Source organism: Pipra filicauda, unplaced genomic scaffold (assembly GCF_003945595.2).
Source record: "Pipra filicauda isolate LSUMZ 115617 unplaced genomic scaffold, ASM394559v2 scaffold35_size7292922_pilon, whole genome shotgun sequence".
Taxonomy (NCBI): Eukaryota; Metazoa; Chordata; class Aves; order Passeriformes; family Pipridae; genus Pipra; species Pipra filicauda.
Genome location: NW_024104487.1, coordinates 389,604 through 417,500, shown reverse-complemented (window position 1 = coordinate 417,500; position 27,897 = coordinate 389,604). Strand labels below are relative to the sequence as shown.

General features: G+C 46.8%; 1 protein-coding gene across 1 annotated transcript in view; it reads right to left on the bottom strand.

The window, feature by feature from the left end:
• Positions 1-27,897, bottom strand: part of EML6 (EMAP like 6) — a 79,975-nt gene that overhangs the window by 259 nt on the left and 51,819 nt on the right. The window contains exons 19-43 of the mRNA XM_039384536.1: positions 26,699-26,901; positions 25,805-25,916; positions 25,507-25,634; positions 24,055-24,196; positions 22,769-22,921; positions 22,388-22,519; positions 21,468-21,556; positions 20,653-20,829; positions 20,353-20,554; positions 20,032-20,158; positions 13,229-13,243; positions 11,993-12,001; positions 10,910-10,988; positions 10,003-10,132; positions 8,475-8,573; positions 7,310-7,330; positions 6,793-6,966; positions 5,890-6,098; positions 5,234-5,391; positions 4,496-4,610; positions 3,527-3,715; positions 2,770-2,942; positions 1,840-2,002; positions 1,287-1,390; positions 176-329 (exon numbers count right to left, since the gene is read on the bottom strand). Of these exons, the coding sequence (XP_039240470.1) occupies positions 176-329; positions 1,287-1,390; positions 1,840-2,002; positions 2,770-2,942; positions 3,527-3,715; positions 4,496-4,610; positions 5,234-5,391; positions 5,890-6,098; positions 6,793-6,966; positions 7,310-7,330; positions 8,475-8,573; positions 10,003-10,132; positions 10,910-10,988; positions 11,993-12,001; positions 13,229-13,243; positions 20,032-20,158; positions 20,353-20,554; positions 20,653-20,829; positions 21,468-21,556; positions 22,388-22,519; positions 22,769-22,921; positions 24,055-24,196; positions 25,507-25,634; positions 25,805-25,916; positions 26,699-26,901 (3,257 nt within the window). The remainder of the gene's footprint in view (positions 1-175; positions 330-1,286; positions 1,391-1,839; positions 2,003-2,769; positions 2,943-3,526; positions 3,716-4,495; positions 4,611-5,233; positions 5,392-5,889; positions 6,099-6,792; positions 6,967-7,309; positions 7,331-8,474; positions 8,574-10,002; positions 10,133-10,909; positions 10,989-11,992; positions 12,002-13,228; positions 13,244-20,031; positions 20,159-20,352; positions 20,555-20,652; positions 20,830-21,467; positions 21,557-22,387; positions 22,520-22,768; positions 22,922-24,054; positions 24,197-25,506; positions 25,635-25,804; positions 25,917-26,698; positions 26,902-27,897) is intronic.

The window sequence follows — 27,897 nt, the reverse complement described above, 5'->3', positions numbered from 1 at the left end:
ACAGACAGACTGGGCCCCACAGCAATCCCAGGTCCATTGGCCCAGTCCGTGTCACCCCCGGGCTCTCCTGGGAGCTGTCGGCGATGGACCGTGTGGTTTGGGTGCTGGGGAACCCAGTGCTGAGGAGTTTGGGAAAAACAAAAGCTGGAGAGGTGAAAATCAAGCAGCCACTCACAAATTTTTCTGTGCAGGGGAAGTCAAAGAGCTTCACGAGCCCGAAGTCGTCCCCCGTGACGATGTTGAGCCCAGCATGGGTCACACAGGCACAGTTCACGTCTGCCTTGTCTGCGTTGCGGGGCCAGATCCCAAGGACTTCATCTCCCAGGATGCTCCAAAACAGGGTGAAATAAAAGCATTAGACCACAGGACTGACTTGCTGCTGCTCTTCCACACGATGGGGAGGCAACACAGCCCAATAATGAGGAATTGCTGCCTTTGAAACAAGGTTTTTCCTCTAAATCACTGCCCTGAACATGATCTCATCATGGAGACCATCACAAGACTACAGGGGTTTTGTGTGACCCTATAACCACCTCTATCCATAAATGCTGAGGTTTATCTCCTGTGAAACCACTGGCACTGTTCCATACAAGCGCCTGGTGCAGCTTGGGTCTCCTCCATCCCTTATGGATTTGTATGTGCCCTCCCCAGGCATTCCTGACCCCGTGTTCCCTTGGCCAGTGAGGGAGGCCAGTTCCCTCCTCAGGGCGGGAATTCTTCTTTGGAGGGCAACTGGTTCTCAAAAATAGCTGTTCTGCCCTTGGTTCCAGTTCCTCTGCAACTGTTGCTATTTACCCACCCAGTGGGTGCCAGAGGCGCCTGCCCCCTCCCACCAGTTGTCAGGAGCCCTCACAAACAGGGAATTTGGGGCACGTTTTTATGCCTGGCAGCAGAGCAGCCGGAGGAGGAGGATTCTCATTTCCCTTCTAAACCCGCCTGGTTCTCACCCCCTGTCAGATCCTGCAGGATCCCCTGTCCCACTTCCTGCAGGGGAGCACAGCCACAGCTCTGCGCTCCTGGTCAGAGGCTCCTGGGTGGATCCCTGTCAGGGAATGTATTTTAATGACCACACAACCTCTCAGCACGCCCAAGACACACTTCCAGGCCTCCTGTGCTGCCGGCATTGGCTGGGGTGGGACAGGGGAAGGGAAGCTGCAGTGGCCTGGGCCGTGGGAGGGGCCCAGGACAGGAGCCCTGTGGCTCTGGGACACCCCTGGTGTAATTGTGCAGACCCCAGACAGCCCCAGGGGTGTGCCAGAGCCCACGGGAGATGTCCCTGGCTGTACCTGGTCCACGTGGCCCAGGTGATCTTCTCTATGGCTGCAGGGTCTGTGATTTGCTTCCCCAGGGGCACCTCGTGAACCTGGCGCTTGTAGGCGCCCGTGGAGACCTGGGAGTGGGAAAGGAAACAGCTGAGACCTCTGCCAGAGATCCAGCATCCTCTGCAGGACTGCCAGCAGCAACCAGTTTGACCAGGAATGAAACATCTGGGATAAAATCTCTCCTTTCTCTTGGTTGTGTAAAATCCATCCCGTGCAACATGACGTTGGTGTTACAGGAAGATGGTTCCTGGCAGAGCTGACAGATTCCTTTCTGTTCCACACTCTCTGCCTTATCTCAACCCAATTTTACTAAATCAGAACCATTTCTGAGGACACCTCCCCAGTCAGGTGAGCTCTCACAGTCCCAGCCATCCCCCAGGGTTATGATCCCCAGCTCCTTTCCCAGTGTCGTCCCCGTTCCCTCGCCCAGGGGATCCTTCGCCCTCGCACACCTCGTGCCTCCCTCCTGTCCTGCTGGCACAGTCAGTCCCACCCTCCAGGGCCATCCCAGACATACCTGGATGTACCTGCTGTCTGCAGAGAAGTCCATCTGGATGACAAAGCTGGCAATGTCCTTGCAGTACCCGATTCGGTTCAGGGTTGTGCCTTGGGTGAGATCATAGAAATCCACAGTGTGTTCCTGTGACCCCACTGCCAGAAACCTGTTATCTGGGCTGATCCTACACAAGAAAACACGGAATGGGGATGTCACTGTTTCTGTGCAAGACTTGCTTTTGTTTCTCATGACAACACAACAGTAATTTTTTTACTGGAAAACAAAAAAAAAATTCTATTAACAGCAAGATTGAACTCAAACCACGAAGAGGAAGACTGAGGATATCTCTGCCAGAGGGCAGGGTTAGATGGGAGATTGGGAAGGAATTCTTGGCTGTGAGGGTGGTGAGGCCCTGGCACAGGTTGCCCAGAGAAGCTGTGGCTGCCCCATCCCTGGAAGTGTCCAAGGCCAGGTTGGATGGAGCTTGGAGCAACCTGGGGATAGGGGAAGGTGTCCCTGCCCATGGCAGGGGGTGGGACTGGATGGGCTTTAAGGTCCCTTCCCACCTGAAGCATTCTGTGATTTCAGTCTACACTGTTTGTAGTTAACTGGTGCTAACATTGCACTTGCCATGTGCAGAGTAACTCTAATCCTCTGGGATACACAACAGGACTTGCAATTTGGAAAAGTACTGTCATATTAACTCCCATAGTCACAGCTCTGCGGTGTGGCTGCAACTGATCACAGGGGAAAAGAAGTGTGTGGTATCCAAGATATACACAAGCTTTAGGTAAATGGAAATGCAAGCCTTAGGTACGGGAGTGCACGTCTCCATTTCACACAGGTTTCAACAAACACGGAGTTACGAAACCTTTTGGAAATGTGGACCTTGCTGGCCATTTCCTGGAGCCGGGGCGGTGCATTTGGAGCGCCTGAGGTGGGATTTCCTACCTGATGTCCTGGATTGCTGACTTCCTGTCCCGCTTTTTGCCCCAGACCTTGAGGCTGTTGACCAGCAGGACGACGAACTCGCCGTTCCTCATGCCGATGGCCACCATCTCCCCGTCGGGGCTGTAGGCGGCACAGCGGGCCGGGTGCCCCAGGGCCACCTTGTTCACCAGCTTCTGTGGGGACACAGCGACAGGCTCACACCTCCCCGGGCAGGGACAGCTGCCAAACACGGCGCCTCGAACGCGCCTCGTTCCCAGCAAAGCCGCTCCTCTGTTTCCCTCTAAACATAAACCCGGAGTTTCACACCCCGACTCGCGTCCCACCAGGCATATGGTGCAGAGCAGGCTTTGGAATGTGCATGGAATTCACAGGGGGGTTTCATGTTTGCATCTAGTTTGTAGGGTGACATCCAGTTTCACAGCAGAAAAAGACAAAAAATCAATTTCCTGATCTGTGACTTTAATACCTCCTACAACTGGTAGCACTTTCTCTTTGCTGATTGTGTTTATAACATATTCATTCCCCTTTTTAAAAATGATCCCTGCTAGCTTAGCTAAGGACCTTTTGAAAAGATTTATGTTACCCAGCAGGAGCAGAAACCTTTCTGCAATTTTTTTAAAATGTTTTATTGATCTGTTGGTTTTAGAAATGGTTGTTGTTAGTCAATTTGTCTTGGGAAAAAAACCCTGAAGCAACACGATGGGTTCTATAAAACATTCCCATCTAATCACAAGCTTTTCCACTTGGGGATACTCACTTTGTCTGCCAGGTCCCAGATCCTCGCTGTTCCATCGTTGCTTGCAGAGATAAATATGTCTTTGGAGGGGTGAGTTGCCAAGCCCCAGATCTCCCCTTCCATGTGACAGTCAATCAACAAGTTTGAAGCAGCGTTTTTTTCTCCTACTTCAAGGATTTCTCCATCTTTTGTTCCCACTAAGATTTTCCCCTGTTTGTAGCAGAAGAAAAGAATGGACAGAGGTTGTCAGTGCAACAGTAACATCCTCTCACGGTCTGCACTACAAGAGCTTTCTTTGGCAAATACTTGGAAAAAGCAGGTACAGTTTGGAACTGGTTAATGGCTACTGGGTTGGAAATAGAAAACAACATTCCCCAGTGGGGGTGTTATCAGAGTATGGCAAATTCCAGGGCCTTGGTGCACCCAGTGAAGCAGAGCTCAGGGGACAGTCACTGACGTGCAGCATCACACCCTCCTTTCATGGAGCATTTGCAAGGACACATTTACAAGTACAATTTAAACGTGGGCAACAACGACTTCAGCAAGTCAAACTACTCTCTTATTTCTATTGTTTTCCACTTTACCAAAGTCCCTCAGTAATTCTCAGTGGCAACCTGGGGTTTTTCTGACTTCAATAAAACAAAAGCTGTGATCCACTGTGCCCCAGGGAAGCACCCGAGCTGTGCCTGCCTTTCATGGGAAGCAAACCTTGCAGGTACCCAAATTCCCTTTGCTGTTTGAAAAGCAAACCAGGAGGTGAGGGCCTGGGTGATGAAACGTGGCCCTGCACTCAGCACTGTCCCTCGGGGGCCTGCCGAGCCCTGCCCTGCCCCTGCTGACCCTGGAGCAGAGGCTGGCACCAAGCATCACAAATGCAGCTTCAAGCCCACCCCTGAGCTCAGGAAGATGAGAAGAAGGAACAGCAGCAGGGAGGCAAAGTCTCCTCGCCTGCGATGCCACCCAGGCTCCCCCCCGGTGCAGCTCCCTCACCTTGCCCCGGCACACGGAGCGCACGCACTCGATGAGCTGCCCCGTCTCCAGCTGGAAGGCCCGGCACCGCTTCATCTCCTGGTCCCAGAGCTTCACTGCTCCCCCCTCCTTGGTGCTGCAAAGAAGGGGGTTGTGTTACCCAAGTGTCTCCTTCACCACAAATCCCATCTGCAAATCCTGCTTCAGTCACAGAGCACACACTGAATCATCTCTGCCATATGTAAGGACTCCTCGCTACCGTGCTATGGAAAGTAAATCAGAAATCAAATGTTTTCACACCTCATATTTTCAACAGCATCATTAATTTGTTCTCTTGTTCAGAAAACACCCCAAATCCAATTGTTCTCTTGTCATTTAATCTCAAATCTCTGTCACTTGGCAAATGGTACTTCTGATAACTTGAAGGCCTTACAGAGTCTCCATTGGGAGGGGTTGGCTGGAGTTTGACAGAATTCAGAAATTAAGAAAATCTCACTTATGGCAGGAGTTCAGGCAACAAGGAGCTTATCCAGGTGTTCAGATCAATCCCTAAGAGGTTCAGTGTGACCCTGGTGTGTAACTGCCACCCTGGAGTGTGTCCTCCTCTGGTCCTTGACTTACTGAGACAGCTGGGCAGGTTATGCAAAACTGAGAGTGGAACTGCTCCAGCACAGAGCCCAGTTATCTCTGGGGTGGTGGATGAACAACTCAACACAGCAAGCACACAGGAGTGCACTGCAGGAAGGGGAAGTGTCTTACGGCCTCTCCTTCCCTCCTGTCACGATGAGTCCGTCCCGCAGCGTCGTGTACATGGTGAACACGGGGCCTGTGTGAGCCTTGGCCACCAGCCTGACCAGGAAATGGTCCTTCCACACGTAGACATCTCCATTGATGGCACCCGTGAACGTGAGGTTATTCTGCAACAAACAGCAGCAACCTCACATGTAAGAGACACCTCTGCATTTCTGTTCAGCCCCAACCGCAATCCCTTAAATCAAATTCACAATTCCTTCATGACCACTCTGCACAGTGGTCTATGGTCTGGTCTGCACAGTGGTCTGTGCTGTCACCATTGGTTGTATCACTGTCACACCAAATACCATCAGCAGAGAAAAAGGTTGCAGAGTCTATACACAAAATAACAGTATTACAGTTTTTTAACCAGTGAAGTGCTAAATAACCAGGAAAGCAAAGAAAATAAAAGCCAGGCAGTGGGTGTGCACGGCCATTAATAAAAACCATTCACCAACAGACACCCGGTTGTGCTTAGAAAGGTAAAGGTCTCGAGGTGTGCAGGTGTTAAATCCGCATTTCACTAACAAGCACCATCCCCCCTGGGCTGGATTTCAACACAGAAAACTGCAGTTTTAATAAAACCTTAATATACAATTCCGTAGCAAGGAATTTGAACTTACTGCTCCAAAGGCAACAGAAAGCATGGTTTGCATTTTGGCATCTTCCATGGAGCCAATGACTCCTTTCTTGTAGAGCAAAGCACTGCCAGCCAGCGTCCAGAACTTCATGTGCTTCACCCCAACGGACACAAACTGGGTGTCGGAATCCGGCCGGAATTCTACAACAAAGATCCTCTCCAGGTGTCCACCCCTGCTGGCAACTTTAGCCCCTGTTTGAATTAGGAAAGGATAAAAATAAAGTTAAATTTACCTGTCAAAATAAGCACTGATAGGATTTTATAAAATCAATTGACCTGGTATTGGATTAGGGATCTGTGTCCCAGATGCTGAAAGCTGCAAAGCCCGACATTATTTAGTGTATGAATCTTAATGCATTCGAGCCATGAGGCCCCTGGTTACTCCACTGCACCCCACGGTTTTAGGAAATGCAGATTTAAGGCCCTCACAGCACAAAGTGCCTCCTGGCTCAGTGAAACAACAGTACAGAAATGCTGGAGATCACCAGTGAGTTCCCATCCAGTGAAATGCACGGGGACACACTAATGAGCTGAGGCACTTTTCCTCTCCCCTCCACCTTTCCCAAAGATAATTCTTTCCTGGAAATGACTTCCCAAAGGCCTACCTACAGCACAGAATTTCAAGGATTTTAAGAAGGAAAAGAAATTGCTTTCCTTAATTTCATGTAATTTTGTACTGAGCAATGTTCTTTCCTTAACCTCTGCTTATAACAGATGTATAAAATTTATCATCTTATCCATATTTTCTAGCCCTTTGTCACCTCCCTTAACTGTGACACTCAGAGTAAGAAGACAGATCTAGTCCCAAGGTTTGAAAGGCAAAGTGAACAATCACTGAGCACGGTTCTGTTGGGCTGAGGGAAGGTGACTTCTCCGTGGTTTTTACCTTCCTGCCACCTCCACACGGTGATGGTGTGCTCGGGGTCCACCCCCACCGACACCAGCAGTTTGCCAGTGGCACTGAAGTTCACGTAGTTGACCCCTTTGGTGTGGAAGCAGCGCAGCATTGAAATGGTTTGCTTGCTCATGGCATCCCAAATGTGGATTGTGGGAGTTGTACCTGGGGGCAAAGAGGTGGATTAAAGAGGATTAATGCTGGAAGGCCTCAGTGCAAACCAGGCACTCAACATTTAACCTGAACAGACAGAAGTTGGGGGTTTGGTTTTGTTTGAAGAGTAACACTACTGGAACACAGAGAGAAATCATAAGAGCTTGCAAAACACAGGGGGAATCATTGCAGTCCATGAAATCAGACAAGTTCTAAAAGAACAACATAACATTTATGAAGAGCCTCATGCAAAGGAAATTGTAGATGTTTCACTTGTATCTGGGACTCAGATACAATGAGGCAACATGAAACTTGTACACGACTCTGCCACAATTCACAAAGGAGTCAGCCTTACCTGGGAATTCTGTCATGTCACCTGCATTGTGAGAGCAATGGCAAATGAGGAAGCACCAAGGGAAAACAATAGGTGAAATAAGTCGTGTTTCTCATGCTCAAGTGCCAGCATCAGCACCAGAAGGAAAAAAGAAATTAAAAACTCGAAAAATGGATATGGATTAAATCAACAAAACAAATAAGCAGCAATATTGTTGAACTTTTTTGGGTATATTGGGTTTTATACACAAATATCGCAACAATATTTAGTACTTTTGACTTTTAAAAGTGGCATTTAAAAGAAAGGCTAAAGACATGCAGGTTTGAAAAATTACTCCATTTAAAAGTGAAATGAACCTGTAGTTACACAAGGAAATATCAACCAAACTCAGAAACACTGATCTCATGGGCCCTAAGAAAAGGCCCTTTAACAGCCATTTTTTCCAGAAACCAGCATTTTGACCAGCCCTGGCACCACGTGGAGGTTTGGGTGTTCACCCCACACTCAAACTGAGTGGCAGTGCTCAGTACAGGCAGCAGATGGTTTGTCACACTGATCATTGATACCATTTTCCTGTCCCTTGTTAAACTACTTCTGTCCTAAAGTTCTGGACTTGAGTCTCCTTCCAGAATGGTCTGAGTTAGGAGTTCTGGCCCTGTTCTTCTTCTTAATTATTACAGCATGAAGCTGAAAGGCAGCAGATCTCCTAAGTCATCCCACATTCCCCATACAATGTTTACTCCTGCCAAAGGTCCCAGGGAATCTAACAGGGCTCTCCATGTGAGTAATAAACACTTAAATCCATATGGTTTCTCAACTGGCCCCTGACTTCTGCTGAGATTTCCCTCTGTTTCTCTCCTTTTCTGCACAGGAAATGGTCCTTAGAGTATCCTCACTGCTAAACAGTGCCTCGGATACAGGAAGGAAACTCAGACTGTAACTCAGACTAAGGAGATGATTTAGGCAGTTTATCAAATCCTGCCCTGTGAAATTCGATTATCCTACAATTAACTCCAAAATCCAATGACTCACGACCAGAAACGGAATTGAAACCACAAGAAAAGCCTGAAGCTTGACTACCTCTTCCAAAGGACAGTAACACTGGTAACAGTCCCACTGGAAAAAGCCCCAAATCCACCAGTGCCCCCGTGGTTTGTGGGTGGCCCTCAGTGCATGGCTCACGTACCGATCTGGCTGGTGGCCACCACGTTCTTGTACTTGGGGTGCTGGTTCACGGTCAGGCACAGGATGTCGTCGGTGTGCTCCAGGTAGAAACTCTGGCTGCCTGGGAAAACCCAAACATGGCTTTATTCCCCCCAGCAGCCACCACAGAGCCCCTGGAGCAGAGACTGTTGGAGCTGGTTGATGCTCTGCAGGGGACGGGGGAGGACAGTAAAGGTGTCCAGGGCTGCCCCCCTCTCATCCCCAGGCCCATTCCCAAACAGAGACAAAGACAGAGATTCCAAACAGAGACACAGAGACAGAGATAAAGGCAGTATTTGGGGAATTAGCTGTACCCAGGGAATCAGCCCCCAGCCACTGCAAGAAACACCAAAACTGCTCTGTGAAAGGTCCAGGTCTCCCAGTAAAATCCCAGTAAAACCAGGCAGTCAGCAGGAAGCAAAGTGGAGACGAGACCCTCCCAAGGGAACAGGTCCAAAAAGAACAGATGGGGCCATCCATGCTTCCCAGGGTCACCCATGTTCCCAGGGCCACCCATGCCTCCCAGGGCCACCCGTGTTCCCAGGGTCACCCATGTTCCCAGGGTCACCCATGTTCCCAGGGCCACCCATGTTCCCAGGGCCATCCATGTTCCCAGGGCCATCCATGTTCCCAGGGTCACCCATGTTCCCAGGGCCACCCCTGTTCCCAGGGCCACCCATGTTCCCAGGGCCATCCATGTTCCCAGGGCCATCCATGTTCCCAGGGTCACCCATGTTCCCAGGGCCACCCCTGTTCCCAGGGCCACCCATGTTCCCAGGGCCATCCATGCTTCCCAGGGTCACCCATGTTCCCAGGGCCACCCATGTTCCCAGGGTCACCCATGTTCCCAGGGCCACCCATGTTCCCAGGGCCATCCATGTTCCCAGGGCCACAGGTCAGAGACACACCAGGACCGGAGTCCCCAGGGCCACCAGATGTGACAGGTTTCCTCCCTGTGCCCCTCCTTGGCAGCAGAACTGGGACCATTTGGGAATAAAATCAAGTCACAATTCCTTTAACTCCTCTCTTTTTTTTGAGAGATGTGAAAAATATGGAGATGTTGGTGCTACAACTTAGGGTCAGATACATTTTTGGTGTTTTTTCTCCTTTACATTACTCAAAACACAGGGAATATTTCTACCCCTTCCAAAGAGCAACTTGCCCAGGCTGGACTGCACCAAAAAAAAAAATTGTTGTGGTGTGACTTTGCCATAACAACTCAAAATGAAACAAAGCATGTTACAGCTCCTAATATTTTTGGGGGTACTGATCATTTCATAACCCACAATCTCCTCCTGGGAGAGAAAACCATTCCTGTGTCTTCACTACAGGATGAGCTGAGCGGGAAAAACTGTCAGTCTGATCCACCAGCCACCCACAGGCTGTGCATTATTTATCAGGAGGCAAAACGTGGCACAGCCACAGGAATATTAAAAAGTTAAGACTTTCAATGAGAACCGTTTCCCACATGAAGCATTTTGGGTCTCCAGGTGCTGTGTGTGTGGCATTACCAGTGGAGAGGTTCTGGACGATGCCGGCTGCCGCCGTGTGGAAGATGATGTCGGCCCCGTCATTCAGGTAGTGCAGGTTGTTGCGACAGTCAAACCCTCTGTAGCCAAAAACATGGTCCAGAGCCAGCTCCTGGTCAGGGAAAACATGGAGGGAACAGTGAAAGGAATGAAGAAACACGGAGATTTCAGACTTTGGATCACGTAAGCACAATTCTAAATTACACAAGATACAAACACCTCGTAGAGGCAATGGAATAATTAAACAATAGTTAGTTATCCCAGTTCTGCTCATTTATGGAGGCACGACATTCTCATGGACTGTCTCCAACACTTTAACTGGTCAACTAAGGGACTGCCCTTATACCATTATTTCTTTAATAATGTAAATGTTTTGTTTCTGTGCATTTCCATTCAAAACACTTACAACTTCCAGAACTGATTTCATTACTCTTCCCATCACAGTTTAATATCTATATATTACATAGACATATAGGGTATCAGATATGTTAAAGAAATAAAGACATTCACAGAGTTTTCAAAAATCATTCTCATAAACTACCAAATTTCATCAGCCCAAATTCTGGCCCCAAAGTCCTTAAAGGAAGCCAAAGCAGGTTACAGTAACTCTGTACTTCAAACATTAATCAGAGGTGTAATTGCATCTTACAACAGGCAATTCCCAAGGAAATTTCCTGCAGAAACACAGGGATGGTTAATGGATTGTTGTTGAAGCTGCATTCCAGCCCTGAAAACGGATTTAATGATTGTCCCACACACAGCTCCAGCTCCCTTGGAACGATGTGAATGACAGCCACAGACCAAGTGTTGCAAACTGCCCACAGACCAGGGATGGGTTTCACCCAGCACATGTCACTTCTCAAGCAACTGAACAAGTTTGAAGCCAGACCTCAACCAGTTTCTTTTTTTTGTGGACGTTGTTCTTCTGCAGTTTTTCGGGCTGAGGAGCAGCTCTGCTCACTGGTGGCCTGAAAGGAACATTGAAAAAAGGAGATAATCGATATGTTTGAACGTGAAATAAAACCTTCAAAAGCACAGCACACGTTCTGTGTGTGAGCAGGAAATGGCCAGTTGTCCCTGCATTAGCTCCATGCCTTTTTTAGAGCTGTACAATAAACTGACTAAAATCCTACACTCTTTGATGGAAAGAACAGAAATGACATTGATGTGGATTTTGTGGGTGAGTGGCACAACAGACCACTCTACACCACTTAAAAAAACCCAAAACACAATGACACAAATCCATGGAAAAAACCTTGAATGTGACATGATAGCAAATTGGTGCTTTCAGAAACGATCTAAAAGATTTTCTACAGCTGACAGTTGACCTCTGCCCAACCCTGCTTCTTCTGAGAAACCCCATCCCAAAACCCTGACATGACTTTAATATGATTTTGAGAAGATTTTATTAAAGATAAAATGATTCCATTTAAATGTACAGGTCACTCATCCATGTGAATTAAAGAGACCAAGGCCAGCAAAGCATTTCTATAGAATTACAGTTGCTAAAAGTAGCTACAAAGACAAAGGCTGAGACAAAATCTGATGTGTGCAAATGGTCTTTAAGGCCAGATAATCTCTGGTGCTGCTACTGATCCTGCCAAGAAAAAAGAGGCACAAGGCTAAGGGGAGCATTTGGAAAGCATTCCCACAGTTTGGGATTTCCAAACGGTGCATCCTTGCTGTACATTCCATATGCTGTGAAATTTGCTCTTGTCCTTAGACCGCAACCAGCAGTAAAATTAACTGCAGAAGAATAAAATCCCTTTGGCTTACAGGGAGCTGCTTTTTCTGGAGCTGGGTTTTTACGGGAGGGATTACAGGCAACCACTGACAAACCCCACAGCTGGAACAGTTACTGCTACACAGCAAAAATACTGACCGCGGGAGGAACAGAACAAAGCAAACTCACTAAGGACCAACGGCTACATTAGCGGGTGATCTCGTGACATTAGAAGAGTGAAAGAGTTACCTTGATCCCCTTGTAAGCAGCAAACAAAGCCAAGCAAGAAACTTAATAGAGTTTAGGTGTTATTTCTGAGCAGTTACTCATGCACAAGCACTTTCAGAGCCGAGCAGTCATTCCCTGTGGCACAACACGTGCTATCCAAGCATGCCAGCAAGAACTAAAACAGAAATTAAAGAGTGCACCAGTGTACAGACCGGAACCATGGCACCCTGGCACCCCTGGGCACGCTGAGCTACAGATCCTGGGGGATGGAGGGGAAAAGGAAGCTACAGCCCTGCTTCCTGCACTCTTTCTACTGGAGGAGAACGGGACTCCACTGCTGTTTGTTTTCAGGTACCTGACAGGGATGGAAGCTGGGAGGAAGTTGTCAGGCTCCTGAGCACTGTAAAGATCCCACACAATGAGTGCTTGTTCCCTATCCCAGTTCAGGCTGCTGTTTGGCCCATAATTGTGGGTTGGCCAAGTCCCTGCCAGGACAGCCTGTCCTGCTTTGTGCACAGGGAACAAGTACCTTTATTTTCTCTGAGAGGGGCCACTGGAGTCCCCTCACACAACACGGAGCAGCAGTGCCAGCACCGGCAGGGAAGGGCATAGGAACCTACTGCAAAACTTAATTCTCTTACAAAACAAATGGACTAATTCGTTTCAGCCCAGGTTTATGAGGCCTCTGAACCAGCACTTAGGAAAAGAATCATTTTCTCGTAGGCTTCCTGCTCTTTTTTCTGTTTTAGTGTCATTTCAGAACAGACCGTTTTCACGTTTCTTCACCTACAAATATCAAAGTTGACGACAAGAGCAAGCCAAAATTTTTATGAAAGCAAGAGAACACTACCACTGTGACATGCTTGATAGTCACCAGATTGTAAGCATGAGGTTTAATTTGGAGACACACACACACAAATACTCAGAGAGATATCTATTCACGTCCACACGAACACAGATGTTGTGTGCATTCATATATACATAGACATGTATATATACACACGTGTGCAGTCACTGCCTTGTCACCATCTCAATACAACGAACGGAAAGCAGCACATTTTGAACATTTTAAGAGTAATTTCATTTTTAACAAGCCCATAACTACACCTAATTTGATTTGAGACAGAAGATGACACTGTCAAGACAAGAAATTTGCACTGCAGCAAATGACATCCCTTTGCCCTTTTGGACCTGTGCAGCCTGCAAGGCACATTCCCAGCGAGCTGGGCTTTTCCTGGGCTCCGTGTTAGTACTTACTTGACAATTCCCTGCCTCCAAAGGAAAGCAAGTTAAAACATAACACAAGCATTAACGGTTTCTTTCCAGCAATTTAAAATAAACGTGCTTAATTACGTTATGGGATGGATGAGTTCCAGGAAAGATAAGACACAGTCAGACATTAGAGGGCTTTCAGTCCTTTAGGTACTGTGAACACAGCAGATAAAGTCCCTGTTACTCATGACAGTTTCGAGGATATTCTTACATGAGCACACGTGGCTGCGTCAGTGAGAGAACTCCAACCTCCAGCTGACAAACTCTCCCACCACCTTCATGCAGGAATGTGAAGAGGTGCCCTCAGCGAGGCAAGGACACCAGCAGGAATGGCCTGGGAGGGAGAGCAGCCTGAGCAGGGCTGGGGTGAACAGGCAGCACCAGGACAGAGGATAACACACAGACACACAGAGAGCGGGGCCGGAGGGACAGGGAATGGGGATTGGAAGAGTGAGGCACCCTGAGGGAGGAATGAGGCATGATCTTAGAGAACAGGGCCAAGCTAAGGGGGGGGGGGGGGGGTTAGATTAGTTTAGATGGAAAACAAAAGAGAGAAAAAGCAGATCAAAAAGTGTTAGGATAAATTCTGTGGGAGGGGGATATAACCAACTCCTGTTCCCAGAGCACAGGATGTAATTGCTGCCTGAGCGCAGACGCCGTCGGCAGCAGGAATACATTGGCAAACCCACCAATATTCTGCTCTGAGGCCAATGGAAGCAGAATTGGAACTTCAGAAAGTGTCACACAAAAGGGACCAACAAGGGGATGTGGAGCAGGAACAGATGGATAAGTGTCCTGACTCTTGGGTGATGGGCTGAGCCAGCAGGAATGGGCAGGGAAAAGCTGCAGAGTCCAAAAGGAGACTAACACGGGGATTCACATGGCTGGGAACTGCAGAGGGAACACACTTGGATGCTACACAAAGATGGGCAGGACTGCTCCTGAGAAGAGAAAGACAGGCTCAAAGAGAGGTCAGATGGAGGTTTGGTGGGACAACAGAATGAAAATCCAGGATCTAAAAAAATATACTGTTCATTTCAGAAAAAATGCAAAGGCAGCTTTTAAAAGTGCCCTTCACGGGAGGGGACTCCCCAGTGCTCCCAGACTGCTGCAGAACTCCTAGAGCTGTAAGAAGGTATTTAAAGATTTTGTGAATTCTAAACCCTTGGATTTTCCCATCCCAATACACACAAGAGTTTTACATTGAACTTTTCCTGCTGTTACTTCTTCTTACCACTTTTTAGCTAACTTAGCAAACAAAAATAGGATTTAACGTGAAAATACCCTGCTCCCAAATACAGTGGATCAAAGCAAAGCTGAAACAGAACTAGAGGGAAACATCAACAGTAATCTAAATTATTTTTCAAAACTATAGCACCGGAAAAGCCTTAGCATGGTTATAATATTTATAATTTCACATGTATGCTGATGCACTCTTTAAAAAAAATAGTAAAAAATAATCCAAAAGTGCTGCAGAACGTACAGTGGGGCCAGCCTGCCCTGCCAGGGCAGCAGTCATTGCATTCCCACATCATTCCAGCTCAGGGTCCAGGTGAGAAATAAGTGACTAATGAGGAGGGAAATCACTTCGGAATGGGATCTGAGGGCTGTTACTTTTTAACAAGTTCATTGTTCTGAACACCTCATGAAGATGTTCCTTAAACAGCTGCTGCACCCAAACCCAGGCTGGCCCTGCTGCACCAGGACCTGCCATCCCTCACACCCCAAACCCGCCGTCCCTCACCCCAAACCCGCCGTCCCTCACCCCAAACCTGCCGTCCCTCACACCCCAAACCTGCCGTCCCTCACACCCCAAACCTGCCGTCCCTCACACTCCAAACCTGCTGTCCCTCACCCCAAACCCGCCGTCCCTCACACCAAACCTGCCATCCTTCACCCCAAACCTGCCGTCCCTCACACCCCAAACCTGCCATCCCTCACTCCAAACCTGCCATCCCTCACCCCAAACCCGCTGTCCCTCACACCCCCAAACCCGCCGTCCCTCACACCCCAAACCTGCCATCCCTCACCCCAAACCCGCTGTCCCTCACACCCCCAAACCCGCCGTCCCTCACACCCCAAACCTGCCATCCCTCACCCCAAACCCGCTGTCCCTCACACCCCAGACCTGCCGTTCCTCACAGCTGGCCACATACGGCTCTCTGGGAATTCCCTCAGCCTCGCTTGCCCAAACCAGCTTCCCAGAACACACTGTCAGATGCTTTAGGTACAACCTGAATTTCTGCCTTTGAGCTAAAAAGTTCTGAATATCCCAAATAACACGACTTCAGGAGAGCTGTCTCCAGGTGCATCAGACTCAGTCCAGCTTTAGCAGAATCTGGAAGGTGTCTCTCTTTCCTGAGGCTTCTCTCAGGGTTTTTGATCACATGTGAGAGGAACAGAGTCTTTTCCATTTATTTTGCTATTCCTTACATAAACTCTGACATGTTGTGAAACCGTGCTTATTGTGTAAGTACAAACATTCAACCAATAGTATCTGGCAGTTTTATAGGCCCATCCTCCCTCTGCATAACACAACACCAGAAACAGGCTTTTACTGCCAGTCCTGGACCACACAATAACCCTCAGAAAAGCTGGACATCAACCTCAGTGCAGAGAGAGAAATGCTGGTAACACGTGTCAGTCCCACACCCCCCAGGTGTCACACAAACCAAAAAGACCTTTGGGCCAGCTTTGTGCTGAGCTGTGGGAGAAGGGAGGTTGACTCTGAGTTCACTGCTTGGCAGGGACTGACAAATACCAGTCACAATGTGTTCAAGCCTTGGGGACAACTGGGATGAAACCAGCAGGCTGTCAAATACATTTAGGTTGCATTAACTTGACGTAATTCTGCTGAGAAAGTAAAAGTGAATATTCCGAAGGATGCTCCTCATTCTCAAACAGTAGGTTTCGGCTGAAATAAGCCCAGAGTTATTTTCTCCACCCCAAAGATGTGTTTTTCTAGATACATTTCGAATAGTTCCCACCTACACATAAATACAACACAGATTCAATTCAAAGCTTTTACACTGCACCCACAGACGTGTGTGCAGAAGTGCAGGAACCAATTTTGTAACCATATGTCTAATAATCCAGTTTACAAAGATTTGTGGGGGCTATTTGGAAAGCTTATATAATTCATCTCCTGTTGTTTTAAAGAAATCAATAATCAAAAGAATAAGATTCAAAGAGGGAAAATGCAACTTTTGCACCTTTTTTTTACCTTTATGAGAACATATGATTACACATGCTGCAAACAGCACGATGGAGAACAGGCTCCCAGGTAACTCATGGAGAGTGAGACAAGCCAGGATGTTCAGAAAACAGAAAACCAGACCAACATGCTACTGCTGCTTTTTGTTTTCTACACATTCCACCTGCTTTAGAGGGGTTTCCATCCCCAGGTATGTCACAAGAGTTTATGTAGGGTCATGCAAACCAAACTCAATGGAAGCTGTGAATGCAGGGCACATGTTAGGGGTTAGTAAAAGGCCAAATGCAAACGGGTCTTTGCCTTCTGTGTTAGTGACAGAGACACAGTTTGCACGCGAGCTCGCGTTACTTCTCATCAGATAAACTCTTGGCTGGTTAAAATGGTCCCTCTTCCGAAATACAGCACAACTCCTACGTGACACAGGCATAGCTTACAATTGTCCTGGGTTGTCTGGGCCAGTGCCAGCAGTGCCCAAGGGCTCCCGGGGTGTGGGAGCCCCGCTGTGGGAGCGCCCACCCTGCCGGGCGGCTCCGGCGGCCCCTCTGCTGGGCACCCCCCGCCTGCACCACGGGCACAGCACAGAGGGGCAGGACAGGGGTGGGGGAGGAGAGGGGCACGTGGAAAGGGAGAAGAAGAAAAAAGAAGGTTGGGGAGAGGAGAGAGAAACAAGAATCGATTAATGATCTTAACCAAACGCGCTCATACAACCACCAGACATGTCAGAACTGTTCCTCAGCCTCATCTCTCCTGCTGTTGTTCCATCCTAAAGCTAGAACTGCTGATGGAGACAGAAAATACCCAAAATGCCAGACCATGATTTCATAACACCTATCAGGTACCTTCTACGTTCCTCCAAGATATTTTGCAGAATCATGGTTATTTTCATGATGTTCAAATTAGGACAGCAAAAATAAATTTCATGAAGGGTTTTCATTTTCTTTTCCAAGGGAAAGCCTTATTAGTTGTCCCCAAGTTTGTCATGTCTAAGTTTCTCCTGAGATCAAACTCTTCCTGAATTGTACAATGAGTTGTAATTTCTTGAGAGATATTGTACCTTGAGTTTTTCAGATCCACCCCTCTCAATATTAGAGAAGCACAGAGTCCTGCAAGCTTATCCTAGCAAGCAGAAAGGTTAAGCAGATGGAACTGTCTCCCAGGTGCCACATACCGCCTTTGAAGCGTGTTTGTATTACATAAGCAGGCAAATAACTTCTTCAGCAACAGTTCACCTGCTAAATATTACTATTAAAAGAAACAAACATAATGAGCTCCAAGCCCTTGCCCCCAAGGAGCAGCTCAGGGTGGCAGCCCCAGCTATTCCTGCCTCTTGCTTGAGACAGAAGCTTGCTTTTATCTCTTCTTTCTTTTGTTCCCTTTTCTGAGTTTCTTCCCACCACACCTCTGAATAATTCAGTTTTTCCTTTCTCAGACCCACAATGGAAATACAGTGAGGGGGACACTCCTGAGACCCTCACTGCATGTTGCAGTGGACCAGCAGGTTTTCAGGTCTTCTGATTAACTCCCTGTTTCAACCCTAAGTGCCCTTCCAGCTTGTCCCAGAGTTTTCCAAACCCTAAGTTACCAGTGTCAGAGTATTCACAGTGCACAGATCCCATCAGTGCACAATCACTGGGCTCTTCAGACAGACATATGGCACAATTATACAGAGGAAGGATCGGGACTATTTCCTCCAGAACATCTTCCTCCTCCAAAGCCTACCAGGTTTTTCCACATACCTTCCTGACAAAGAATGGAACACATCCCCTTGGGTCCCTTCTCCAGATCTGAAGGGACTGGGAGAGTCTGCCTTTGGCAGAAAATCTAAAGCTCTGGGGAGTGGCTTGGATATTTCACTGAGCCCTGTGCACAGGGATTTCCAGACTCCACGTCCTCAAGACCTGCTGATTTGGGACTCAGGTTTCCCTGGACGGTGCCAGTTGAGGACTCGGAGACTGCATTCCACCCACGTGATCGACTGTCGCTTTGGATCTTTGGGAGCGCAAGGAAAAGCCAGCCCAGTGATGTCAGGAAGTCTGTCGTGGTCAGACAAACCTTTTTGTAGCTGCTACATCTTTTTGTGTTCTCCGAAAAGATGGAATCTGGCACAGCTACAAAGTTTCCCTCATAATTCATAGGTCTTATGAGGGGAGTCAGCTTACCCTGAAGCACTCAGGGCTGGGAGTGCCAAGATCCTGCATGAACTGTGCACTGGGACAACAACTGCAGGAGCCAACACATTAATGTCACCTTACTGCACCCCAAACCCAGCACCCCTCCCAGCTAAAGGCCCTGTCCCAGCACAGCACCCTCAGAAACCACAGTTTTGCCGACATTTCACCATAAAATTGCTGCTTCTGATTATTTCACTGTAAATTCTTGCTATTTATATCAATGCCATGAAGAAAGAGAAGTCAATTTATCTTTGCCTAAGAAGCAACATAGGGAAATTATGGGATCTGCTGACAAATGTATCAAAACAGCGAATTCCAAACACCAAAGGTGTGATCATTCTGAAGATGCTGTAATTGAAAAAGGACATATAAAAAGGTGTACAATAGCTGTGGCTCTTGAGCAGAAAAGATGGAAGGGACAAGTCACAAGGGTCTATTTTTAACCTGTTTTTTAAATCAAGTACAAGAACTTGATTACATGGACACAGTAAGAAGAAAAAAGATACAGAGAATGTTAAACCCTTGTTTTTTACTCTCTTCAGTCCAGACCTTGGGATACAATATGAGATGCTATTTTCATGTACAGTCATGAAAAGACTATTGTGGAAGGCAGAGGCAACCCCAGTGCCGAGGAGGAGTCTCCCCATTTCATCAGGCCCAGTTCCCACCAGAGGGGAGGTGTGGGAGCACTGGAGGAGCTTCCAGCTCCGGTGGGCTTTTGTAGTGCTGGATAAAACCCAGCCCACTCTCCCTGAGTGGGGCTGAGGATGCAGACAGGAGGGACTCTCTGCCATCCCACAGCACACCCACGGCCAGGAGCCAGGGAAGTGAAGCTTTGCAGGGACCTGAAGGGTGATTTGCACTCCTGGACTGAAAACAGCGCTGAAAAGCTGCAGCAGAGACTGATGCTCATATTGTTGGTAATTCACGAGTATAAAACAATTTTAAGCCCAGCTAAACTGGTCAATTAAACTCAGTTTTACAGTTGCTTTTGCATCATCAAAGGAGAATAAAGAAGCTGGAAGGTACCAGGGTTTCTAATGTAAAACATCTGGCCATTGCACCACTGGCAATCATTATTTCGCGTGTAACAATTCAGCAATATTCACTCAAAATAAAATACTTTTTTTTCCTTTTTTAACTCAAACTTCAAATATTCATATTTACTAGAGGATACATTATGCCTTTTCATAGGAAAATGGAGGAACAAATCCTCTATATGAGGAAAAGAGAAAATGGAAGGAGACATTCTTAAGAGAAGGGGAAAAGAAAATGTCACAGTTCAACATTGTAAGGAAAAAATCACTAATCCTCCTGCAGCACGTTACTGTTAACACTTTGGGATTAAAAAAAGGGGTGCAACATTTTCTTTGCCATTTTCACACTCAGTTTTTGGGACATACCTCTCTTCTGCTGAGACTTCCTTGAGTTGCTGGTGGGGCTTTGTGCCTTCCATCTCCCGGATGCTCACTGCATAGATCTTCGTGGTGTAGTCAATGGCTTTTTCTCTTGCAACATCACTGTCATAACCTTGGAGAAATAAAACAGACAATAAAACAAACTACCCTTGTTTCACAGGGGGAGAGTAGAGAGCATGATCTGTACCAACCAAAGGAAGGGAGTCCTACCAAGCTCTCCTCACACTCAAATTTAGCACAGCAAAGCTTCTTGCCCACTTCAAGTTAAATCCCCGTGGAATGAAGACTAAATTAAATCCTTTTTACCTCCATCTTCTTCTGCATCTGTGTCTGACTCCTCGCTGTCCACCAGCTTGCTCTCCTGGATGCCCAGGAACTCCCTGGTCCAGATCATGAGGGCGGTGTCGGCCCCCCCCACGGTGAGCAGCACGGAGTCATTGTGCAGCCACTGCACGTTGGTCACCTGGGCACTGTGCCCCACGTACTTCTTGAACTTGGCATGTGGGCCCTGCAGCACAGAGAGTGCCCCAGTCAGCAGGGTCACAGCCTGGGAACAGTGTCTTCCCTCATTGCCTTTCTAATCACGGAAATAAAGTCGCTTCTCACCTTCACTGGGTATGAAAAGAGCTTCACGAACCCAAAGTCGTCTCCTGTGGCCAGGAGGGTCCTGTCCTTGGTCAGACTGGCTGCATTGACCACGGTGACATCGCTGTGCATGGGCCAGATCCCCTCACAGGTGGGACCCAGAACACACGTCCACGTGTCCCACTCGATCTTCTCGATCTGCGGGCAGAGTTGCCCCCAGAGAAGCCATTTGAATATGGACCAGATACACACCAGTTTCATGGGGATATTTTCCCATGCTTGATATTACCTTAATTTTTTTTAGCTTTTAAGAAACTGTCCACTGTGCATTTTATTTACACATATTTGTATTTAAACAGATACTGTGTATCTTCATCATGGACAGGTTTAAGGTTTTAAACATTCCCACTTTCCCAAGGCAGAGCACAACACGGATACAAATCTCCCTAGAGGTTTTCCGAGGTGTTAAACACTGGCAATTTTGTAGCAGAATTACTTGTCACAAATAATCAACATCAGGAAAAGCCAGCTCGGGCTGTTTGAAGATGGTTTATAGCCTGTGTGCAACTCATTACATGCAAAACAGGCGACTTCAGGAAAGGGGATTATGGCAAATGGCTGCTAATAAATAAACAACAATAAATTCAGAGATACAAACAGAAACCTGCATGTTCTACCATTTACAAAAGCTAGGAAAGACACTGTGGAATGAGTAAATAATTCTAATGCTAACCACTGCAAATATGGTATCATAAAAGGACAAACAGCACCATTGGAAGACAATTCTTAAAATTAACTGTCATAGAAAAAAAAAATCCAGTAAATGTAATTTGTACCTCAGCAATTCTTATAATGTGTCTTTTCCCCCTCGGTGCTTCAAAAAATAGTTGTTCTTTGGCACCAGAATTGACTTGCAATAACTTTCCTGAATATAAAATGAGAGATTATTATGATTCTTATTAATTATTATGACTATTATGTACTTCCTTTTGATTGAGTGAAAAGATTTCTGGGTGTAAGTTAAAAAATTGTCCTCCAGGGAATTATCCATAGCAGAAGTAAAAGAGATGCTGAAAATCAGCCTCCTAAGGATCCTTTACTCCTGGTTCACTGAATAAGTAATATTTTAAATACCACCCAATGTCCTTAAAAAGTTACCGTTGTGCAGCAAAGCAGTGTCTGCTGATAGGAAACACTCTGCTTGTGTTCCATCATCACACCAACAGCAGGAAAAAATAAATGTGTGGGCTGTTAATTTTCATTAAAATGTTACAAGACAGCTTTGCCAAAAGTGAAAGCACTGTCAGCTCCTGTCTCTTTTCAGTGCCCCAGTGGCACAGTGACTGACACCAAACTGCCCCTGGATGGGGAGTTTTCCATGCCCACACCAGCCGGGGTGGTGCTGTCAGGGATCTCACACCACAGGGGGAGCAGGGCCCAGACACAGGTGGTCCTGCACGGAATCTCATTAGCTCTGGGAAGGCCTATCAGCATGAGCTCATTAATGACCCTGCTGGACTTAATTAGCTGTGACAATCAGGCTCTCCCTTCATCCCAGTGATTGCCAGGCAGTGCTCAGCAAGGAGAGGGAACTGGACACCACCGACTGGAACTGCCCTGGCCCCACATGGTGCTCTGTGGGCAGAAGGCACGTGCATTAGTGGTGACAGCTGATCTCAGGCACTGGGAGGGGAACAGTCCCCTGATTTCCCATTTTACAGGTGTTTCCAGCAGTACCTGTGGCCAAACACGTTACCTCTGGAGTCCCAGTCGATGTGGGTGATGTAGCTGGAGGCACCTTTGCAAATGCCAACTCTTTTGCTGGTCAGCACGTTGTAGATATCTACAAAGTTATCATGGGAGGCCACAGCCAGGTACTTTCCTGATTCTGTGAAGAGGAGACACAGAGGTTATTAAAATCTTATTAAATCTCCTAATGAATATTGTTATGCATTTACACTGCTGCAGTGCCCCCAGATCCAGCAGACAGGGGTGTGCCCATTACAGCAGGCTGCACACAACCACGTGGAACTGTGAAGTACTTAATGCCTGGAGCACACAGAAAGCCAGTCTCCCTTTGGAACATTCAGGTTTGTCTAGAGAAGAACAAACTCCAGGATAAACACTCCCCTCGTACCTCGTGAAAACTTTATATCCGAGATCATCTCCTTCCTGTGGTGGAAGGAGACCATGTCCTCCACGGTGTCCGCGTTCACCACCAGGAAGCTGCCGTCGTTGAGCCCCACGGCCAGGGCCTTCCCGTCGGGAGAGAAGGCACAGCACCGGCCCCCTGCCAAGGGAAACGCAGCCTGCTCAGCTTCACACACCTGGCCTTGAGGGAATGAACTAAAACTGAAAGGCTTTTACAGCAAGTAGGTAGTTTTAAGATAGATTTGTTGTTTATTAAAGCAAACACATTAGAGAGAGGGCTATGATTAATGCTCTGTTACATGGGAATGTGCCCTCTGGACAGGGGGTTCTCGAGATGGCAGTGCTGACTGGATCCTTCTTGGAATAGTTTATGTGCAAATACCACCTCCCAGCTACGCTCTAAACACACCAGTGATAGAACTAAAACAACATAACCCCCCAAAACACACACAGAAAGGAAATCCAGATGGAAAATTCAAACTCATTCAGAGCAGCGTAACTACACGTCTTTCAGGGATACCACACCGAAAACTTCTTTATTATGTGACTCAATAATGGTTCCTTTCAGCAGAGCACATTTAAAACAGATGCACTACACTTCCTCCAGTCATTTTTCACCCCAGCATTATTTCTGACCATACTCTCTCCTACAACTATCCTCATCCCCCAAACCATCTGACTCTGTTTTCCCTCAGCCAGTGAGAGTTCCTGTGCTCCGCATCTGTCACCGAAAATGAACAATACAAAATTTCCTGAAGGATATCAGTGAGGAAACAAAATAAGAGAAAGCAGCATTTCAACATAGCTCATCTCATTTTATACAGAGGAAAGGGCAGGAAAGCTGCTAATTTTCAAAGTTGTTGTTGTCAGATGTAAAGCTCATACTGCCACTGAAGGCTGACTGTGCCCAACACGCAGGACATTGTACATTTGTCTTTATAAGGAATCTTTTCAGGTGTCAGCAACAAACATGCTGGCTTTGGGTATTCCTGGGAAGGAAAGGATTCTGAGGTCAACTCATTCCCCTTGAAGCTGGAGGAGGAAAGATTAAAGTTCATTTATTTTACTACTATTCATTACAATAGATTACAGCCCTTCTCCTTCCTACCCTTTTCACCGACTCGACACATGCCAAAGACAATTTATTCCCTGCGCTTCCAATTCCTTAACGACCGCGCCCTTTCCCTGCCCAATTAATGGCTGTGCTGTGCCCTGGGAGCAGGGAGGAAGCTGTGCCAGGCTCTGTGCCAGGGCATGGCCGGGGACAGGTACCTTTTTTGAGCTTCCTGACGGCCAGCATGCGGTGCTGGGCCGAGAGCTCCCAGATGCGCAGGGTCTTGTCGTCGCTCACGGTGGCACACACGGGCAGCAGGGGGTGAGCTGCCAGGCCCCACACTTCTCCTTCCATGTGGCCCTGAAGGAAATCATTCCATGCAAGACAAAGGAACGCATTTGGGGTCGTGTAATGTGCTCTAATACCTGCCCTGCCTCATCTGACAAGTCCCAGGCAATGAGGTTTTCATCATCTCCTCTCCAAGGCTTTCCACATTCAAAAAGCCCTGAACATCTGCTCTGTTTCTCTGACAACTATATAAAATACTCTGCCACAGTCTTGGCTGTAATTCCTATTCTACCAATATTCTCTTTTCCACACTTGAAATGACCATGAAATTGTTATGTCCCAAACAGGACCCTGAAATCCTAACATGGGCTAATCTGTCTTCAGGGTTTATGTCATTATTAACACCCTGGAGAGCTTGTTTGCCCCAAACAGACATACTTAGTTCTTCGAATCTTTCCCCACATTCTCAGTTTTCCAACTTGTTAATCACTCTCCCTTTTTCCCAGATTTCCTTCAGCTTGCATACAGCTTCTGGCACTGTGTCAAGGTTAAATCATTTCTTACTGCTCTCAGTCTGGATTAGTGAATGAGCTCGATCATTTATAAAATACAGCTTCACACATTTCTGTTTGTAAGGACACAGGCAAGGCAAATTTGAAGGATTACTTCATGTGACCAGAACTAACTAAAAATATACCAAAGAAACAGTGATTTTGTAAAAAAACAATGTTAGTCAGTTATAGAAAACAACAGGTAAAAGCTCAATAAATTACAACTCAGGAAATGCTCTATACGATTTTCTACATACAATTTTCTACATACAGACAGTGGGGTTATGAAAGACACTGAACCAAAGCAGCACCAAATACATCAGTGGACATATACATGAAAATTTTTTAACCAAACTGTGAAAAATACTATTTTTTTCCAAAATAAAAAGTCCCTCTATGCTTTGCAACACCTGCAATGACAACTGTGTGTCACTGTAGAAAGCTGTCATCACTCTACCATTTTTCACAGGATCCTTCATAATATACTGTCAAAGGAAATAAATGGAATCACACTGTCAAAATAAAATAAATTGTGTTAGTTCTACCCTTCATTTCTCATTTTTATGTTGGATCCTAAACTTAAGTGTCTAAAAAATTCATAGAGAGTCTCATCGGCCTTTGAACTCAAGGGACTGTTGTTTTTTTCAGAATTCCATAATCCACAGTGAATCTCAAAGTCATTTACATAAGAAAGCATCAACTTCTGCCTGAGCAAGGAAAGGAATGGTGGCCAAGAGGGTTAATGAAAACAGGCAGAAAATGACTGGGAAAATCTCATCATGTGCTGTATTTCCACAGGAAATGGTCTGATCTGGGAGAACCCCCCAGTACCTGGACAAGCAGAGTCATGGGCCCACTTTTATCAATCTCCAGGATCTCTCCATTTTTGGTTCCCACCAGGATGTGCCCATGGCCCAGGCTGATGGCTCGGATTGAGGGGTTGTCTTCTAAGAGCAAACCTGAACAATGCAAAGATATTCATGTCACGTGTTTATTGGGAAATCAAAGAGAGCCTCACATCACCTACAGTTTTTATATAATTACACCTGTTCAACACCATGAAAGGTGAGGTGCACGTGCCTGGTGGAACTGCTGGAACCCTCATCAGAACACCCTGAACAAGCCATACCTTTAGAGCTGGCAGACAGTGCTGCTCTTTTGATAGCATACGTCTTCAGACACCTCTCAAACATGTCATCCCAAAGGGCCACGATTCCATCTTTTCCACCAGTCACAAAGCCCTGTGCAATCACAGAGGGAGAACACACACCAGTGTCAGCACTCCTGTGGCAAGATTAGAAACATGTCCAAAGGCAGAGGAAAGTCTCCCCTGCGTTTTATTCATGTGTGAAACTAAAAATACTGGAGTCTGTACCTAGGAGGGAAAAAATACAGGGGGGTAAGATTTAGAGCTGCTTTTCTAGGTTATAAAGATTTAAAAGCACACAGAGTACATACTGTTGCAAGCAGTAATGCTGGACCTTGATGTTTGTCTGCACGTGGAAATAAACTATGGGAAAATATGGGGTTTATCCTTAGAAGAAGCAGTAGCTGGAATAATAGCTTCTCAAGTTATTCCCAATTCAATGGACTTAACAGATGCTTCAGCCCAAGCTCTAATAATGCATTAGGGACCAATTCTTTGATTAATTCCCTTGGTAGGTTGTCTGTGCCAAGTGAATGTAAAACAGCATAAATAACTAACCAACAAAAAAGTAAGTGAAGAGGATGTTCAGTGCTAAGATCAAACAAAAAAATTGATGGAAAAGCTGGGAACAATCAATTAGGGCCAGAAAAGATTGAGTCACAGGGATTTTAATTGACCTGGCTGTATAAAAATGTTAATAGCTAACATTTTCCTCATGCTGTACTTCTACAGTTGAAATTATAATCTCAGAAAGGATATTTTCCCTTAGCAACATCTGCAAAGTGCCAATGGCAAAACTTGGTCCTGAACTCATTTGTGTGATGCCAGTAACACATTTTGCCACAGTTTCTTTTAAAGATGGGATCTAACACACACCTTATCCAGTGCGTGCATGGCAAACACGGGCCCATCGTGGGCTTTCACTGTCCTCAGCAGTAGGGTCTCCTTCCAGATGTAGATGTCTCCAGTGGCAGCCCCAGAGAACACCAGCTCCTCCATCCTCCCGTAGGAGACGCTCATCATCGTCTCCAGCTTCCCGGCGCTGCCGAACGTGCCTCGCTTGGATGTGAAGCCTCCACCTGCAGCACACACAAAAGGCCTTTTCTACTTGGGTTGGTAAAGCACAAATATTTTCCCCCGTCATCTCCTGCGGCTGCCTGAGGCACAGCAGATAATGGGAATCCTGAAATCCCACGGCGAAAGCACAATCAAAGAGAGTCAGCCCAGTAATGACAGCTCTGGAGCAGCACGGACTCCACTCTTCAGATTGTCTTTCCAAGTAAGTGATAAATTTGGGGAGGAATGATGCAAAAAGAACTAATACAATGGCTGGCAGAATATTTTTTGCCCAGAGCAGCTTTTCCCAAGTTGCTTCTCTGTAGAGAAACCTCTCTAGAGGTTTGCTTTAGTTGTCCCCTGGCAACCCGACAATTTGGCAGTAGTTCTGCAGAGCAAATGGCAGGATTTGTTACTCTGCTGGTTGTCAGGGAACCAAATTGCCACAGCTCTATCTTGGTTCAGAAAGCAGAAGTGGCCATAAGCCCAAGAATTAATGCTTATGGACAAAACCACACACAGAATTACAAAATCCTCTCTGCAGGGGTGGCCTGGTGTCGAGTCCTGTGCCTTTCACAGCTCACACCGGACTGAGCCCCCACTGCACCGAGAGATCTCCATTCAAAACACACAGTCTGACTGCAGGCACACTGCTCTTGGAGTGAGACACTGCTCGGTGCACATTCCTGCCATGGGATCTGGCAAACAGCAGTGCAAGTCCACCTAATTACCTCAAAAATAACCTGCACTTTAAATGTTTTAATTTTTAATCACACAGCACCTGAGCCACTTGAATGCTTGAAGTGTGGTACAAGTGTAGGAAGTTCTTATAACCATCTCATTTTGAGCTGCCTGGAGTTCTATTTTTAGCTGCCCTTGTGCTGAGTTTGACACACAGAAGATGCTCCCCGAGATCTTTATACTGAGTACTCGTGCCATGTGTGCACAATTAAAAGTGTGAAGAACTTTTAATGAAGAATGAAAAATCCAGCCCTGAATTAAAAATACCCTCAATCAGA